The sequence below is a fragment of the Corapipo altera genome, unplaced genomic scaffold (genome assembly GCF_003945725.1).
Source record: "Corapipo altera isolate COAL_440 unplaced genomic scaffold, ASM394572v1 61045, whole genome shotgun sequence".
NCBI classification, from domain to species: domain Eukaryota; kingdom Metazoa; phylum Chordata; class Aves; order Passeriformes; family Pipridae; genus Corapipo; species Corapipo altera.
This window is the reverse complement of record NW_020884975.1, coordinates 315,788-331,925: the sequence shown is the minus strand read 5'-3', so window position 1 is coordinate 331,925 and position 16,138 is coordinate 315,788. Positions and strand designations below refer to the sequence as shown.

At 41.5% G+C, this 16,138-nt stretch overlaps 1 protein-coding gene across 4 annotated transcripts in view; it reads left to right on the top strand.

The window, feature by feature from the left end:
• The window catches only part of FAM219A (family with sequence similarity 219 member A), a 95,391-nt gene that overhangs the window by 5,668 nt on the left and 73,585 nt on the right, over positions 1 to 16,138 (top strand). The window contains exon 1 of one of the 4 annotated variants that reach the window (XM_027665401.1): positions 3,027 to 3,120. The exons of the other annotated variants lie outside the window; for them this stretch is intronic. Coding sequence (XP_027521202.1) covers positions 3,097 to 3,120 — 24 coding nt within the window. The 5' untranslated portion in view covers positions 3,027 to 3,096. Of the gene's footprint in view, positions 1 to 3,026; positions 3,121 to 16,138 lie in introns of those variants that run through there. 4 annotated transcript variants of the gene reach the window in all.

Sequence of the window (16,138 nt, the reverse complement as noted above, 5' to 3'; positions counted from 1 at the left end):
TCTTGAGTCTGCTGGTACGTGGAACCTTCCTGAGCCTGTGTCTCTTGACACACCAGTCCCTGGATGGCATTTTATGGGAAACTGACAGGTGATAGTGTTGGATCACACATTGCTCCTGTACACTGATACAAGCAGTTTCTGTTCTTAACACATAAATGGAAGTAGAGTAAAAGTGCTTTTGCCCACATGGCACCAGTACAGCTTTTCCTAAGGAAACACATCTATCAAAGTGCAGCAGCTTCAGTGGAGCTTTTACACAAACTTCTGAGACTTTGGCTCATTTTCTGAAAATGGCAGCAGGAACGCAGTATTTCAGTTTTCCAGTTTTCAGCCCACATGAAAAATGGGAGCTCTTTCCAGAGAAATGGGCCTGGTGGTTCCTATATCTCATTCTGAAGCATTGTGGCTGACCTGGTTCCTTGCCAGCAGGAACCTCAGCCTGGTAACTCTAGTTGTGATGATGACAGCCAACCTAAGGGTTTTGGTTAGCCAAATCCTGCAGTCGTACTGCTGGATTTTTTAGCTGAGGTGCCGAATCTGCACTGGTTCTGGAGGTGTAAAATTTTCAGAAACTGAAGATAAAGAAGATACATTTCTATACAGCTTGGGTTTGGTTGTTTGTTTTTTTTTTTTAAATTAGAAGACAAAAAAAATTAGATTACCTACTGGATACTTAGTTTTTAAAAAACAAACTGTAATTTTAGTCAGCAGACAGCATGGGTGCTCAGCATGCTTATAAAATTTGCATTCTTTATTTTTGGAAAGTATTGAGTATCTCACACTAAGAAAGTTGTGCCATGTATTAAGAACTCTTTGTTTTTTCTGATGCATCCCTAAAATGGGGGAAAACCTAAGAATAGAAAAACAAAAGTAACTAAGAAGTAAAAAGAAAGATTATACCTGCAGGGCTTAGAAATAATATGTTAATATAACATTAGGTTTCTAATGCAGATACACAAAACCCTCATCTTTCTGGAAGGGAAAAGCTTCTAAAATGAAAATGTCATCCTTGTATATATTCATTGTAATGTAGCCCAGGGGTTACACAGATATATGTTTTGTAAATGCTTACAGTACATGAGATTTGTAATGTTGCAGTACTGTGGGTTCTGAAATAGAATTATTTCAGACAATGCTGCTTTTAGTTATACAGCTTTTTTTTGATGTGCTGTGGTGTCATCTGTAACAGCAGCCTAAAGATTACCTCCCTAAATACTTCAGTTCACTGGGGTTCTGTCCTGTCACCTCCCTGTCCCATATTAGGCCTGTGGTGCAGAGGTACAGGAACATTTTTATTACCACCCCTGGCCAGGCTGAAACTCCAACAGTGATCCAGCACAGGTTCCCGAATGATGGTGGGGATGTGACTGCTATAGTTAGAGGATGACCTGTCAGGACACAGGAGCATGTTCTGACTCTCACTGTCCCTGCAGGAACACTGCTGCTTCCTCTCCACTTCTTTATACAAGCTTTGATTATGATTGTTCTGCTAGTCATGTTTGGAAATCTTTCTGGAATAAAGGAACGTGTTTAAAAGGGGGCAGTGAACAATTAAATCTGCACAGTCCCCTATTGGGATTCTTCCATAATTCCCAAGAGCTCGTTATCTGTGTCTTGATGTTAATACCTACTCAGACAGCAATTTCTGCTACTGACGTACCAATAGGTAGTGGCAGGTCCATAAGGAGATGAGATGACATGAGCAAAATGCCAGGGCGAGAGAGAAGAACAAGTCATGCCTTCAATTCTGCAAGTCTTGATTCCAGGAAAGCCCTCAGGAAAGCTTACCAACAGGGCTGTGACCTTTCTGGAGATATATCTTACTTTTGGTGAAATTGAAGACTGAACTTGATAAAGATAAGAGGAGAACCTGTCTGATCTGTAGGGCAGGGGATTAAGAGTGGAACTGGCTAATGGCCATGCCTCTTTTTTCCAGACATTTTAAGACCTTGACTGCAGTAGTTGTCTTTTGGCTTCTGTGTAGATCAGTTATTTGTCACTTTCCACAGGCAGTTTGTAGAAATGTGTCTACACTTTCCCCTCGCACTCACACAGACCATGCATCTTTGGTGGACTCTTGTGCCTTTCCAAGTTTAAGATTCCTCTAAGGTTATTCTGTATCTGTCACTATAAAATTGACATGGTAGTGATGCAGCCATGCAACTTGCAACTAATAAATCCGTCAGTCCAGCTCAAACCCTGTGTAGCCTGACTGTTATTCTTTGAGTTTTAAAGTGTAATCTTCTGCAGTGAGCTGATGTCCATTTTGTAGTATGCAAGAGAAAGCAAGTATTTGTTTCACTGGTTTGTGTCTGAGGATACTGAGTTGGAGTGAATGAAATTGTAAGTGGAAATTTGCTTAATTTTTAAGAATACCTGCTAGGAAATCTGCTCGGATTTTGGACACATCCATGACCGATTCACAGGATACCAAGGTTTATCACTTCAGGAACTTCTTCACAGAGAAGTGCTCTCCTAAATACACACAGAGTATACTGGCTGCATCCCAGCTGCTTTTACTAGGTGAGTTGCAGAATCATCTTAGTTGTGGACTGAGGAAAGTTTGTTATTTTTAGTAAAGCTGAAGGCAGCACAAGTTGCTTTTTTTGAGAAGAGCACTGGTTCTCTGAAGATGAATAAGACCTTATTTCCCATACAGAAGGGAAAAGTTATTCCAGCTCTACTGGTGAGCTGCCTAGTGGAGATGCAGCCTCTACCTGTGAACAAGTTATTTTGCTAATAATATTTCAATTCTTCCTGAGCTTAGTAAGTTCTGCTGCATAGCTGCAGCTGTATTGCTGCTGTTGACAAATTGTCTATCTGGAGTTAGTGGAGAAAACTTGTCAACAACATCATTGTATAGGTCAGGCTATCAGATAACTATCCACCAAGTGTCTCCTGTAACCCAGCACTGTTCCTGCCAGAGCACGTTGTTTGGACTCTGTGTGCAGTGCCAAAGCAGGTAGCACAAACGTACCTTATCTGTGATCTGCAATCTCTTTCTCCGCAGACTTCCCAAAGCATGCTTCCAAAATAGGCTGTGTTAGAGCTTTTCTGCTGAACTTCTGTTTCTTTCAGCATCCAGGACCATCGGACATGAGTTGTTCCTCTTCAGGAATGGTATGGTGTCTTGCTTCATGCTTGTCTGATGCAAGTTTTTCTCAATTTCTTTTCAATGTCCTTCCTGAACCAACTTCCATTCATATGAGCAGCTGATCTTTTGGCTCTGCAGCATTCAGTCTGTAGGCAGTCTCTTTTCCTAAGCCAAGCAGAGCAGCAATATTCTAATTATAATTTCTCTTCTTCATGTTTTACTGATTGCATGGGAATGTAGATTAGTGATTTAGTACACCCATATTCAAGCAAACTGCTTCCCTTGTTTCTGTCTTGTTTCATGTTTTTGTTTGTACGTGGCCCCAGGTGAAAACCAATCTTGGTTCTTGCATCAATGTTAAGGATGCTTATGCTGATCTAATTATTGTTTCCTCCCCCCCACATTGAATTTCCATGAATATCCACAAGAAGTTCCATCTGAGTATGAGGAAAAACTTGTATACTGTGGGGGTAGCTGAGCACTGTAGCAGGCTACCCAGAGAAGTTGTGGAGTCTCCTTCTCTGGAGATATTCAGAACCTGCCTGGATGTGATCCTGTGCAACCTGCCCTAAGTAAACCTGCTTTGGCAGTGGGGTTGAAGCAGAGATCCCTTCCAACACCAAGCATTCTGTGATTCTGTGATATATGTCACTGAGAGGTGCCAGCATCCAGTAAACCCAGTCTGATCCTGAAGGTATTCTCTGTATTGAGAGATTATCAAACAAAGAAAATACACAAGAGCCATATTGGTGATTCTTGTTTGCTCAGAAAATGTTTGGTTTCTGTATAAGTAGAGCAATTCCATAAGACAAATGTTAATGTTTGTGGCCATGATTAGAAATCTTTGATTAAAAAGATTTTTACCTGTAGTGTTTAACACAGTACAAGGAAGTACTTACTACTTTAATACTCATGGGGCTTGTCTGCATTTGGTAGTGACTCGATTGTGGGGCCTAATTTCTAATCTGAAACTTGTTTTGTAGGCAGTTATTACAAGTACCTTGAGGTGTAGTAAAAGACAAATTTCAAAATTTCCCAAGTCTGCAAAACCCAAACAGCCAAGGAGCTGCTTGAGCATACTGACCTGAGAAATGGGAGAGGGAAGGAAAGAGATGTGTGTTGCATGGGGTTTATGTTGTTAATTGAAAAGTAGAAACAAATAAGAATGTTCCTAGACAGAGATGACGTGCTTTTGTCTGGCACGATCTTGTGACTGATGCTTCTAGAAACAATATGCTTCTTTGTATGAAAGCATGACTTTTTTCCCAACAACATGCATGTGGTGCAAATGAAAAATACACTGTCTGTGATGGCCAGAGCAGACTCTCCTGCTGAACACCACATACAGATCCTGCAGGCACTGCTTCATCAGGTAATGCATGGAAAGGGACAATCACGCTGAAGGAACCAAACTGGTGAAGGTTTCACCCTCCCAAACTTGTGTCATTTGGAATAGGAGTCTGAGGTGTGCAGAGAAATGTGCAGCGCTCCCGTGTCCATAAAGGGGCTGGCTCTGATGAAATAGCCTCCCCTCTGCAGCAATGCTTCCTGTGGTGCTTCTGTGGGACAGCTTTGTTCCAGAGGCAAAATAGATTAGCATAAGTACAGCCTGTGTCATCTAAATGCTGTCATGTCTTTTTAGTTGTGACATTGAGCCCTAATGGTGGCAAATGTGGATTCATTTTGAAAGCACAAGGCAACGTATGATACCTGAACCTTGTTTCTCGTAGCATCCTACTGTAGAATACACGTGGAGTAAGAGAAAACCAAACACAACATCCCTTGAGACAAGCTGGAGGGATATGTGGACAGTTTGGGAACAGGAGTGTGTAACAGGGCTTTCACAGGATCAATGTGATATGGAAACAGCAGGAAAAGCATTTTTGGTTTGTTTTTTTTTAAGCTTAGAGTTCTTAAACTTCAAAGAACCTTGCAGCAAAATTGTGTTGCAGTTCAGGAAAAGACTTAACCATTCTTCTCTCTCCCCCTATCAATCTCTTTTAGGCCTGTGGGTCTGTCTGGTTCTCTAATCTTAATTTCCCTTTATATAAGGGGAAAAAAAGTGAATAGGGAGTTCTGAGAATAGTTACAGGAACAGCATGTTCACAGGCTCAGAAGATGGAGGTCACCCAGCCCACTGGAGCGTGTAAAAGCTGCACTTCACGTCGGGTTGTTGGCAGTTGATAAACCAAGGAGAAACTGCTGGCTAGTGATTCCATTTCTGATAATGTGTGTGTCTAAAGTTGGATCAGATTCCAGTTTTGATCACTGTGCTACGATTAAGGGGAAATGGGTATGGTAAAGGAGCTACAACAAGTCCAGCTTTTCTTGAAAACATGTTGTGACACATCTGTACTGAGATTTAACTGGCAGGAATTGCCACTTCAGAATGCTAATGGAAAACCTGAAGATACAGTCTAGAGTTCTGCAAAACACTAGCAATTCCTCTGCTGCTCTGATGGAGTAAAAAGTCTACTGCTTGTCTTCATTGTTTCCAGCAGAGCCAACCCCTTCAGTGGATGTACCTCAGAAAGCATATCACAAAAGCAGTCCTGTGAAAAGAATTTCTTGTACTTCTCGCAAAAATTAGGGCAAAGTGATTGTGAAAATAACTGAGATGATCCATGCTGTGCATGTAAGAATTATTATAAAGAGATTATCTGGTTATGGGAGAATGCTTTATTTGGATTATGTAGCTACATAGAATTTATAATCCATGCTTTCTGCAGAAAAAAGTTCCCTCGTGCTGCAGTGGAAAATGTCGATATAAGCTTTTATTAACTCTAAGTTTCTATATTTGCAACACTGAATACTCAAAGAGTAATCCCTGAATTTTGGGGGAAAATTTCTTCATGTAGAGACAAACCCAGAAAAAAACAGTTTAACCTCCCATGAGGTTAGCTGGTAGCACACATTAGAGGTGCTTCTGTATTGACTTTTAGAGGTGTGAAGATTGCACTGCTTGCTGCTTGGTTTGTGACTATAGGCTGTGCTTGATCTGACAGATGGATTAATTAGGTGCACACTTCAGCTCTTTTCAGTGACTGGGACCCTGGTTGTTCAGTCTGCATATGAGATGGAGCATATTACGTGTCTGTGTTGCCAAGACACCGTCCATCTCTTCGGCTCTGATCTGGAAACTTGTGTTCCATGATATAGACTCTAGTAGTGCCAAAGCTTTCCTTTGAATCAATATTTGGTACTATGTACCTGTATTGCAGGGCTGGTTTTTGGGGGGCTTGTCGCTAATATCCTAGCACCTGGCTGGAGAGGCACAAAGTGCTTTTTCTGGCTTAGGAGGTGTGTGTTTGATGCTGGCTTGCTTCATTTCCTCCTCTTTTATAATTCTGTTATGAGCAAGACATTTTACTCATTCTTGTAAGGCCATGGCCGTTTGACAGTGGCTGTGACGCTGAATGACCATGGATAATTCTGTAAAAAAGCTTTGAGGTTATTCTGTCGTTACAGATGTACTTGATTGCACAAAGTTCTGACAGCTCTTGAAAATCTTAATTGCTTTGAAGATCAAACACTTTCTTTCTGATTTGTATTTTTGAAAGATTCGTCAGAATCGTAGGAACGTGTTGTGAGTTTTTTTTCGTAGATGTGTAGGAAGTCAAAACCAGGTCCTGATGTGTTTTTGTTGACTTCTTCTTTCTAGGCCAGCTGATTTTGGGATTTTGAAAGATTTTTCAAATGACCACTGAAGTCTGGCTTGCAATTAATTAATAACTGAAGAAAGCTACATAGTTTTACCATAGGTATCCTCCACTGGTATCTCAGTTGGTAGATATTGTGGAAGCACCTGCCAGGAGACTTTGCATAAATTTGGAACTCATTAACATTGGAGGGAATTGCCAGCAGTCAAGTGCAACAGTGATAACGTTTTCATGCTGACACACAGAGGGCCAGGAGGCGTGGATGAAGCAGGTCTATTAAATACCACTCCAAGCTTGATGTTCTGAAGTGTATTAGACCCTTGCTGTGTTTTTATCCCCTTGTTATTGCAAACTTGTTCTTTGGGTTTAGTGGCGCTGAAGAACTTTCTTTTAATAGTCTGAAGCTGTACTTCAGACTGTGGTCTTAACTGATAAACATGATAAATACTGTAATTTTTCAAGATTAGAGTCAGTTCATCCTTTTTATTATGCAAAGGTAGAAGTGCTCTTCCTTGGGCATTACTGGGGTGTGGCATTTAATTCTGCTGATTGCCAATGATGGTAAAAAAAAGGTTCATCTTAACTTACAAATTTAATGAGGATCCCTTTCAAATTATTATTTTTGCTAATTTCAGTAGTCCTCATTTGACCTTTTCTTTTGGAGTAACTACCATAATGTGTCTGTATAGTTTTCAGGTAGACCTATGCCTGTTCTTCGAAGACAGGACTGCTTCCCTGGTGCTACCCATCCTGTATTGCAGTGAATACTGAATGCCCTTATGGATTTGTCATTACCACCAGAATCCTCTCAAACTTCAAAATATTGTTACGCATGTGGAAATACGATCCTTTCCTCCAACAGTCTGCCGTTAGTCAGTTACCATTTTGTATTGCTGGGTCAGATTTTTCAAAAGCTAGCTGTTGTCCTTTCCTGAGTTTCCAGGGAAGTTTTGCTGTATTTGTCAGCATGACCTTCAATTAATGCCTCAAGTGTTTGCCCGCAGCCCAAGTCTGTTGTAAGCAAACACTGAACTTGAGTCTCACAGTGGATCAGCTGGTGCAGGCTGATCCTGTGCTTGGATGGTGAGCATATACAGCACTCTAAACCAGAGCTGCCTGGTTAGTTTTCATTAGGGTGCTGCAAAACTGTGCTCCAGTCAAGTAATTTGTACGTTTGTCCCTGTCACTTGAGTGATGGTGGGATGTACAGTCCCCTTCTCAAGAGGCACCTATCAGGCATGGCCTAGACAGGGTAATAGCTTGCATGGTTAGGATTCAGATTAACCCTCTCCTAAATGGTGTCAACAGTTCAAGTTACAGCTAGAAAGATCAGGTGGATGCCTTCTGAAATTATTTTAAAAGTACTTACTTTTGTCTTGCAGAAACTTTCTTTTTTTTTTTAAATATAAATATAAAAAATTTAAAAAGAGGAGTTGTTGCATCTCTCACATGAGGAAAGAGCGTTTGGATTATTCAGCTTGGAAAAAGGAAGGCTTCATGGTGACCTAATTGCAGCCACCCAGTACCTAAAGGAGCTTGCAAGACAGAGACTTTACAAGAGCAAATAATGATATGGCAAGGGTTAATGGCTGTAATCTAAAAGAGAGTAGGTTTAGATTAGGTATTAGTAAGAAATTCGTGACTGTGAGGGTGGTAAGGCAGTGGAACAGGTTGCCCAGAGAAGCTGTGGCTGCCCCATCCCTGGAAGTGTTCAAGACCAGATTGGACAGGGCTCTGAACAACCTGTGGAAGGTGTCCCTGCCCACGGCAGGGGAGATTGGAGCTAGATGATCTATAAGGTCCATTCCAATCCAGAAGACAAAGGGCTAATAAACCACTGAGGTTTATTTAAAAATTGTTCTACTGCTTACTGGAGTGCAATAAGTGGCTCTTTAAATCTGGCCCTCTTTCAGTTTGGCAGATCACCTGGAAAACCATCGACCACGTCCAGTGAATATTTCAGCCTAATTAATGTTTCCTGACTTGAGTTGCTACTCTGAAACTCAACTGGATTTGCATCAGGAAGAGCAAAAACTTTATTTAGGGCAGAGAGGTGTGCTGAGTAATGCATGCACATCAAAAAGATCTAAATTGAGAGCAGAGATGTCTTCTGGAGTGGAAGGATTGGTCACTGAGATCTCAGTACTACTGATGGAGGGGGAGAGAATAACATCTTAAGGAGTCCTAAGGAGCCATTGCCCCATGATGTACTTCCAAGTCAGTGGACGTCTTGGTATTGCTCTGCCATTTCTGCTCAAACCTGGCTGAAATGAAGCATGATTTTCAGTTGCACAAAACTAATGAACTCATGATAAACCTGCATGTCCCCCAGTATATAGAAGTCTATGTCAGTCTCCTTATATACCTTAAAAGACACAAACCACTTTCTGAAAATGAATAAACTTGTTGCTTTGAGATCTGAGTGGGGAGTGCTGGTTAAATGTAAAATCTCTGTATACACCACCTTCTCTTACTGAAATACAACAAAGAAAATGACACCTCAGGCCTGTTCCTCAGGAACTCTGCAGATATGATGGGTCAAAATCAGATTTTGTTTTGAAATTGAGTGCTGTGCTTCTTATCAGAGTTTTATGATAGTGTAAATACACTGTGCAATTAAAATTAATCTGTATCAATATTAGTCTTACTGTCTTACCTTGTCATAGTTCTATGATAATTGCATGTCATTAGTAAGTGGAGTCCATATGTAAATAAAGCAAGGTATGGTTGGATGCTGGAAACTGCAACACCTCAAAGAGTTCTAATCAAATTTGGTGAACTGTGCAGGGAAAGTTACTGTGGGTGTGCAAGGTAACACACTGTGCCAGTCTCTTGGGTAACAGCCATTGCAGGGGACTTCTGCCAGCTCTGCAGAGCTGTGTTTGTGAACTCTCATGGTTGGTTTGCTCTGCTCTTGCAACCCATGACGTGTCAGTGCTTTTACCAACTCCCCTAGCCTTGGTATTGTTTTATGTTATTTTAAAGAACTCTTGCTTTTATTACTGGTTTTTTTGGTTTTTTTTTTTAATAGAGGTCTCTCCTCTCTGGTGTTGATAAGAGTTCTACCACTAGCTATCATGATTTGATGTTGAATGGAAGTTTTTCTTTCAACTTTTCTCTCTGGTCTCTTTTCTCTCATGCCTCTGAAGTCAAAAAATAAAAAATGAAAAAGAAACCTTTGCCTTTTTGTTTTGTTCCAAACCTCAGCTGATAGGTTGATGAGAAGACCGACATCCTTCCCTGAAATGTGCCTTATTATCAGATTGCTGTGAAGGAATGATTCAGATTCTTACAGCTACCACTGCAGAAAAAATTACTTGTACATGTTGCTTTGAGTTATTGAAGTGCAGTAACTTCTGGTAGGAAGGATGTAATCAGTCCTAGTGGGGATGGTGAGCATCCCTCCAGTTTTTACTCAGGTACTAGTGCTGGCTTTGTTACTGCAACAACCTTTTGTTGCCTACTGGCTGTTTCCCTTCCAGCACTATTTGTCATGGGTGAAATATTGGAGCTATAAGTATTCATGCTAAGCATGTGAAAGAAATGATTGCATGACATTACTCTAGTGAAACAAAAGGGGTTTCATAGTGCACTGGCTATCAGTAATAGTGCACACTTTTCAGTTTAAGGAAAACCATGTGCAATGGCCAGTTTTTAATGTCCTCAGCATGTGTTTGAGCTCTTTTTACACAGGTGTGTAAACTTAGCTGCCTTGCACATGATGCAGAGTTGCTGTGTGCTTCTGTCACTTGTTCCACAGCAAGTTGTATGGTCACAGTCTTGAATGTTACAGCCAGAGATGAGTTTGTGGTTAGCCATACAAGGAAACATCACAGGACAAGACACCAACCAGCCCCAGTGTCAGGCTGTGAATCATGCTGTATATTGAGGGACTCTTGTGCTAAAGCTTCTGAAAACAAACCCAGGACACTGGGTTAAAAGTTGCTGGTAAAGCAGCTAGTGAGGATTCCTTCTGATCTCCAGGGGACCTGCCCTTAGAAGTCCTTATCTCCTCATAACTTGGAGAAGGATTTCTACAGATGTGGCAATGTTTGTGCTGCTGAGTCAGGACTTTTCTCCCTACAACTCAGCCACAGGGTAGAATTTACTGTGCTGGATGCCCCTGGAATACAGAGGCCAGGTAGTAGCAAGAAGAACGGACAGTATTATTTAAAGTGCTTTCTCAAAAATATTTTCCCTAGCTTTTACAGGTTGTGCTTACTGTGACACATCCTAATTTTAATGCAAACAGCTCCCTTCTGGATACCCAATGTTATCTAGAAAATAGGCAAGAGATACAGCAGCTTTCAGGGCTTGGTATTTAGATTGGAGAAATTAAGCTGCATTACAAGGTTCAGTGAACAGGAACATGGACTGCCTTGTGGTGGCTTTGTTGCAGGCTTGCCATCTGGCTAATTATCCAGCGGATGGTGGGAGGCCTGTGTGACAGTTCCTTTGCTACCTGCAGGGCTCTGACATGTTTATGTACGCTGGAGTACTTCAGGGCTTGCAAGGTAAAGCCTTCCTGTAAACTGTTGTTTTGCTGTTTTGGCATAGCAGGTACACACTTAGCAGTCCAGAGAAATCAAAAGGTTGTGGACCTCTCCAAAAGCACATGTGGCACATGGGGTGTAGGGAGTGTGTGTCTGATCTGTGGCCACCAGCTAAAACTACCACACCTGCTTTTGTCGTTTGCTTTGCCTGTGTAGCCATTTGTGGCTGGTAAATTATTTCCACCTATCTGGCCTTGCCTTAAGAGATGTTTCTTTGGGGACATTCACTTAAGAGTTGGACTCGTTGAACCTGTGGGTTCAACTCGTTGACCATGGGGGTCCCTTGCAACTCAGGATATTCTGTGATTTTATGTTTCCCTGTTTAAGGTTAAAATTGTGCTGAAGCTCCATCTACTATTATCTGCTGAAGGGTCATTATAGAAACAAAGCAAAATCTTTCTTCTCTCCTCCAAATTGTTTGAATCTACCCTATCTGTGAACCTGTCAAAAAAGGGGTTAACCTGGACAACTGGTGCTGAAAGGTTTCAGTTTTGTCCCAAAATGTGTAGGAGGTGGGTAAGAGTCACAGAAACCTCCCAATGAATCAAAATCTGTAAAATTTTCTGGTCCGTGCAGGAGACCTTTTGCCCAGACTTCCAGGAAAAAGGCTTATGGTCCACTTGGGGTGATGTACCTCATTATTGTGAAAACTGTCATCCTGTTGATCTGCTGTAGCTCTCGTTGGTGGCACACTGGGCTTCTGTAGGGCCTGATGTGTCTCAGAAGAGCTCTAAATAAGAAACCTCTGCTGTACAGAGGAAGAGGTGGCAGACAGTAGAAACCGTAAACTTAAAGTCTTTTATATAAAATAAATGGTTGTTCGTTGTAAGTTTTAAACCTTCTATATGCAGTGTTGATTAAGAACAGGATAATTTATCTTTTAAGTATTCTCAGGTCTGGGTGTTAGAAAAATAGCTCTTGAATCTGGTAGTTGTACCTAAATATCAGCTCTGTGTCAAGAATAATGTCTGATTGGATGTGCACACAGTTAATATTGATTAAAATTGCAGTCTCAGTTAAGGAGAGTCTGGTGATAGTGCCCTTGTGTTGCTATGGGCAACCAACATGTTGTAAACTTACTGAATATTAGATTTATATTTAATGTTTCCATTGTCTTTGTGGTACAAACAAGGTTTCTTCCCATAAATGAAGAGAGCTCTGACAGCCCTTTGAGGACACTGAAGCAATGCTAACAAGATCAGGGATTTAGATGTCTGTTCTCCATTGATTATTTTTTTTAAATGTCTTTCCACTGTGGGACAGGTTTTCTGTTTAAGTCTGTCTTTCCCTTGCTTCCTAGGTGGTTGGGACGAACACATTGGAAGCACACAATGCCCACCTTCTGTATCTAAGGTTAAAAAATCGATTTGGGGTTCACATTTCAGCAGTGCCTTCTGGAGGGTCTCCCTCTGGAGGTATCGGCCGTTTCCTAAGAAACCAAGGCAGATGAGGATGAAAGGAGATTAAATTAATAAACTGTACACATGAACTTTCCATTGGAGCTCAGCAGTTCATGGCTCTCCTGGAAGCAGTGGGAATTATCCATGGAAAACAACCCAAAGAAAAATTAGTCCGTTAGACAATGAAATGGTGTAGGGAACCTTACAGCTCCTGAGAGCTGGACACTCGTGTTCCAGCAGTGATCTCTACTGTGATCTTGCAGCATTGATGTTTGTCTTTCTACCCTCTGGTTGTTCTTGCTGAAGTCAGGTGTTAGTCAGCAGCCATTGTAGGCTAGAAGAAGCCTTTTGCAAGAGTGATGACCATATCCTCTGTTCTCCCTCATGTCTCTCCGGTTCTCTCCTCTTGTTCCTGCAGATGGGATGCTACAAGCTAACTTGTTACAGGACCAATTCTGAAATTGTTTCAATTTTATATAGGCCAGAAGTATACAAAGTCACAAATGTGACTTTACCAGAGATATAAAGTATTTCTGTAACAACTTTTCTCTTATAACTTATGATTTATCCATGTCCTTTAGTTGACTGGCATGGGATGTAACTATCTCTTTCATTGTGAGCTATGTATCATTTTATTCTAATTGGTTTCTTAAGTCTCTTTCATGAAAGGAACCTCCTGCCCAATATGGGATATGATGTGACATAGGCAGCTGTATGTTTCATGCTGGTGGTGGCTGTCATAACCACGTGGGAAAAATGAATGTGTATATGGTTCTGTTCTCCTTTTCCAGGAACATCTGAGGGTGCATCTGTGCTGTAACCACATCAACACTCCAGCATAGGGTAGAGACATCTAAATTAATGTTAAGTTAAGAATCTCTGTCTAGACCTACCAGCATGGAGCCTTCCTCAAGGTCTGTCCCAAAAGCCAGGTAATTTAGCCTTTAGTAAGCTTTGTGCTTTTTTTGATGAAAATAAACCTCAGGTCACTTGTTTAAAGCTAAGTGGAGTTGGCTTTCAGCTACACTGCACTAACTCAGATAGCGGCAAGTCCCTCAGAGCACTGACATTTTTTTAGCCACTTGAAAAAGATTTGCCTGTAAGCTTTGCAAGAGTGCTTGCTGGTCATGCAGGGGTTGTATTGCCTCTTGGTTACGTGTCTTCACTTACTAACGAATTCAGACTGCTTCCAGCAAGGCTACTTGTGTAGAGATATTTTATGTTCACTTATTTGGCTTTAGTTTTGCATGTCCTGAAGGGTGTTTTGTGTAGGTAGCTACAGGAGTGGCAGTGTGGAAACCTGAGTGCAAGTGGCTTTGCTTAAGAAATAGGGAAGAACGTGATTTCTCTTAATAGTCACTCACTGAACTAAACTGTAATTTCCAAGCAAATTCTAAGTGCTACAGAATATTGCACAGAGTTGTTCATCTTTCTTATTTGTTCAAGGCAGTGATTACTGGGGTCGGCTTTTGCAGATTAACAGGATTGCCAGCTATGCTGTCATGTTCCTCAAAAAAACCTGTTTGGGAGATGTTTCAGATGGATTTTTTGCACCCTGCAGCTGTTGAGAAAGTGTTACAGAACAGGGCAAGCTGTGGGGATTTGCCTTTGGAATCTGTTCTGATTTTGCTTGAAACAATTTTACTCACTAAACGTTTTTCAAATAGTTTTGGTGATTTCTTCAGGTGGCTGCTATGCTGCCATGGTGCACTAGGCTCTGGAGACAACTGGAAACAAGGAAAAGCCATCAGATAAGAGTTTTAAATTACCTTTATGCCTTAGGTGTGCCTATAAAATAAGCGAGTGAATGAGCAGGCGAACAGACTTAGGTGAAGGTTTCTCCAGATGTTTGTGGAGGGCCATGTTCAAAGGAGCACCTGTGCAGGACTTTTTTCTAAGAAGTGTTTGATTCAGGGCAGTGACATCAAATATAGTACATGCATGAGCTAAAGTAGAAGTTTCTGCTAGACCACTGATGGGTCCGTGTGTTGAGTAGAAAAATATTATGTAAAAAATTGGTGCAAATTGATTATAGTGTGGATATGTTCTGGGTTCGAGCTGCAATGCAGGGTTTTGTTTCTCAGGGCAAAGAGCCCCAAAGGACTGAACGTGCACTGTTGCTTCCTGGCTGGTCTGTGTGCGCTCTACTCCATGACACAGCCCTTTTATTCCCAGACATCCATATGACAGTGCTCAGCAGAGATTTGAGGCTTTCCTGCCCTGGGACTGGGTTTGGTTGAGACTTTTTCTTGATTAAGGTGTCATTATCCTGCATGACGGTTCTGCAAATCAGCTAGTTTGCTTTCAAAGGTCTCACTGCAGATTCTTGTCTTAAGCTGTCTTCTTACTGCCAGCCCTTCTGCTGCTGTTCCCCCATGTTGCTTCAGGTTGCCACAGGATCAGATCCTGCTTTAAATACTGGGCTACAGCCAGGTGTACTTGTGTGCAGTTGCAGATTTCTGTCCTTTGTGTGAGAGCTACCAAGCTTTCTTTGCGTCTGCAAGAGACTGGAGGTGAGGCATCTAAGGAAAGATGCTTTGCAGTTTCCCAGCAGAGGTTTTTTAAGGTTTTTTTTGTGTATGCATGTGTGTGTATGTGTGACAGGGTGTAGCTGTTGGCGAGGGGTGACAGCAGGTACCAGACACAGGTCATGGGACTACCGGAGATGTGACGCAGGCTGTCACATCTATGACCAGTTGTAGCAGAGCAGAGGGAAAGAGCCCCTATAGAACTTCAAACCAGCAACCCATCCATCAGACACACACTGAAGAGGGAGCCACAGGCTTATTGGGTGTTCAGTGGGATGGGATTTCTGCCATAAAAGCAGCAATTAGGCTGTAATTAGGCAGCAGTAGTGCTGATGAAGAAATGCCAGAGGCCAGTGATCTCTAACAAGGCTTTTGATAGGAAGTCACAGCCCTTAAAAGTGAAATCTTTTCCAAAGTCAGAATTTCCAAAACTGTGGTAGACACAAGCCTGCTGCTATGATCCAGTAGAATGGATCATATGGGAATATTAAATATAACACTTTGGAATATGCATTGGTAGTGCACTTTTAGCTGTGACTGATGGCTGCAGTTGTCCTCTCAGCATAAGGTTCTTTTTCTAAACAATTCAGCATTGATTTACCTCCTTTTGCAGAATTTTTAGAGGGAGAGGCCTCTGCCTTCTGCTAGACCCCTCTTATTTTCCTGCCCCTGTAAACTGGGTTGCACAGCCAAGGCCAACCCTTTCATGGTACAGGTATAAAAAACAGCATGTCAGGAACCAAAAGCAATTGCAGCATAAAAAAAATCCTTTCAAGTTTAAGCAACTTGTAGCTTTTTTGGGCACCTTATTTTAAATGACACTTGGAGAAATCCTTTTCAGTACATTTACGGAGAGATAAGTTGCTCAGTTAATCACTTAAAGCATTAAAGACTCTGTCTTTCA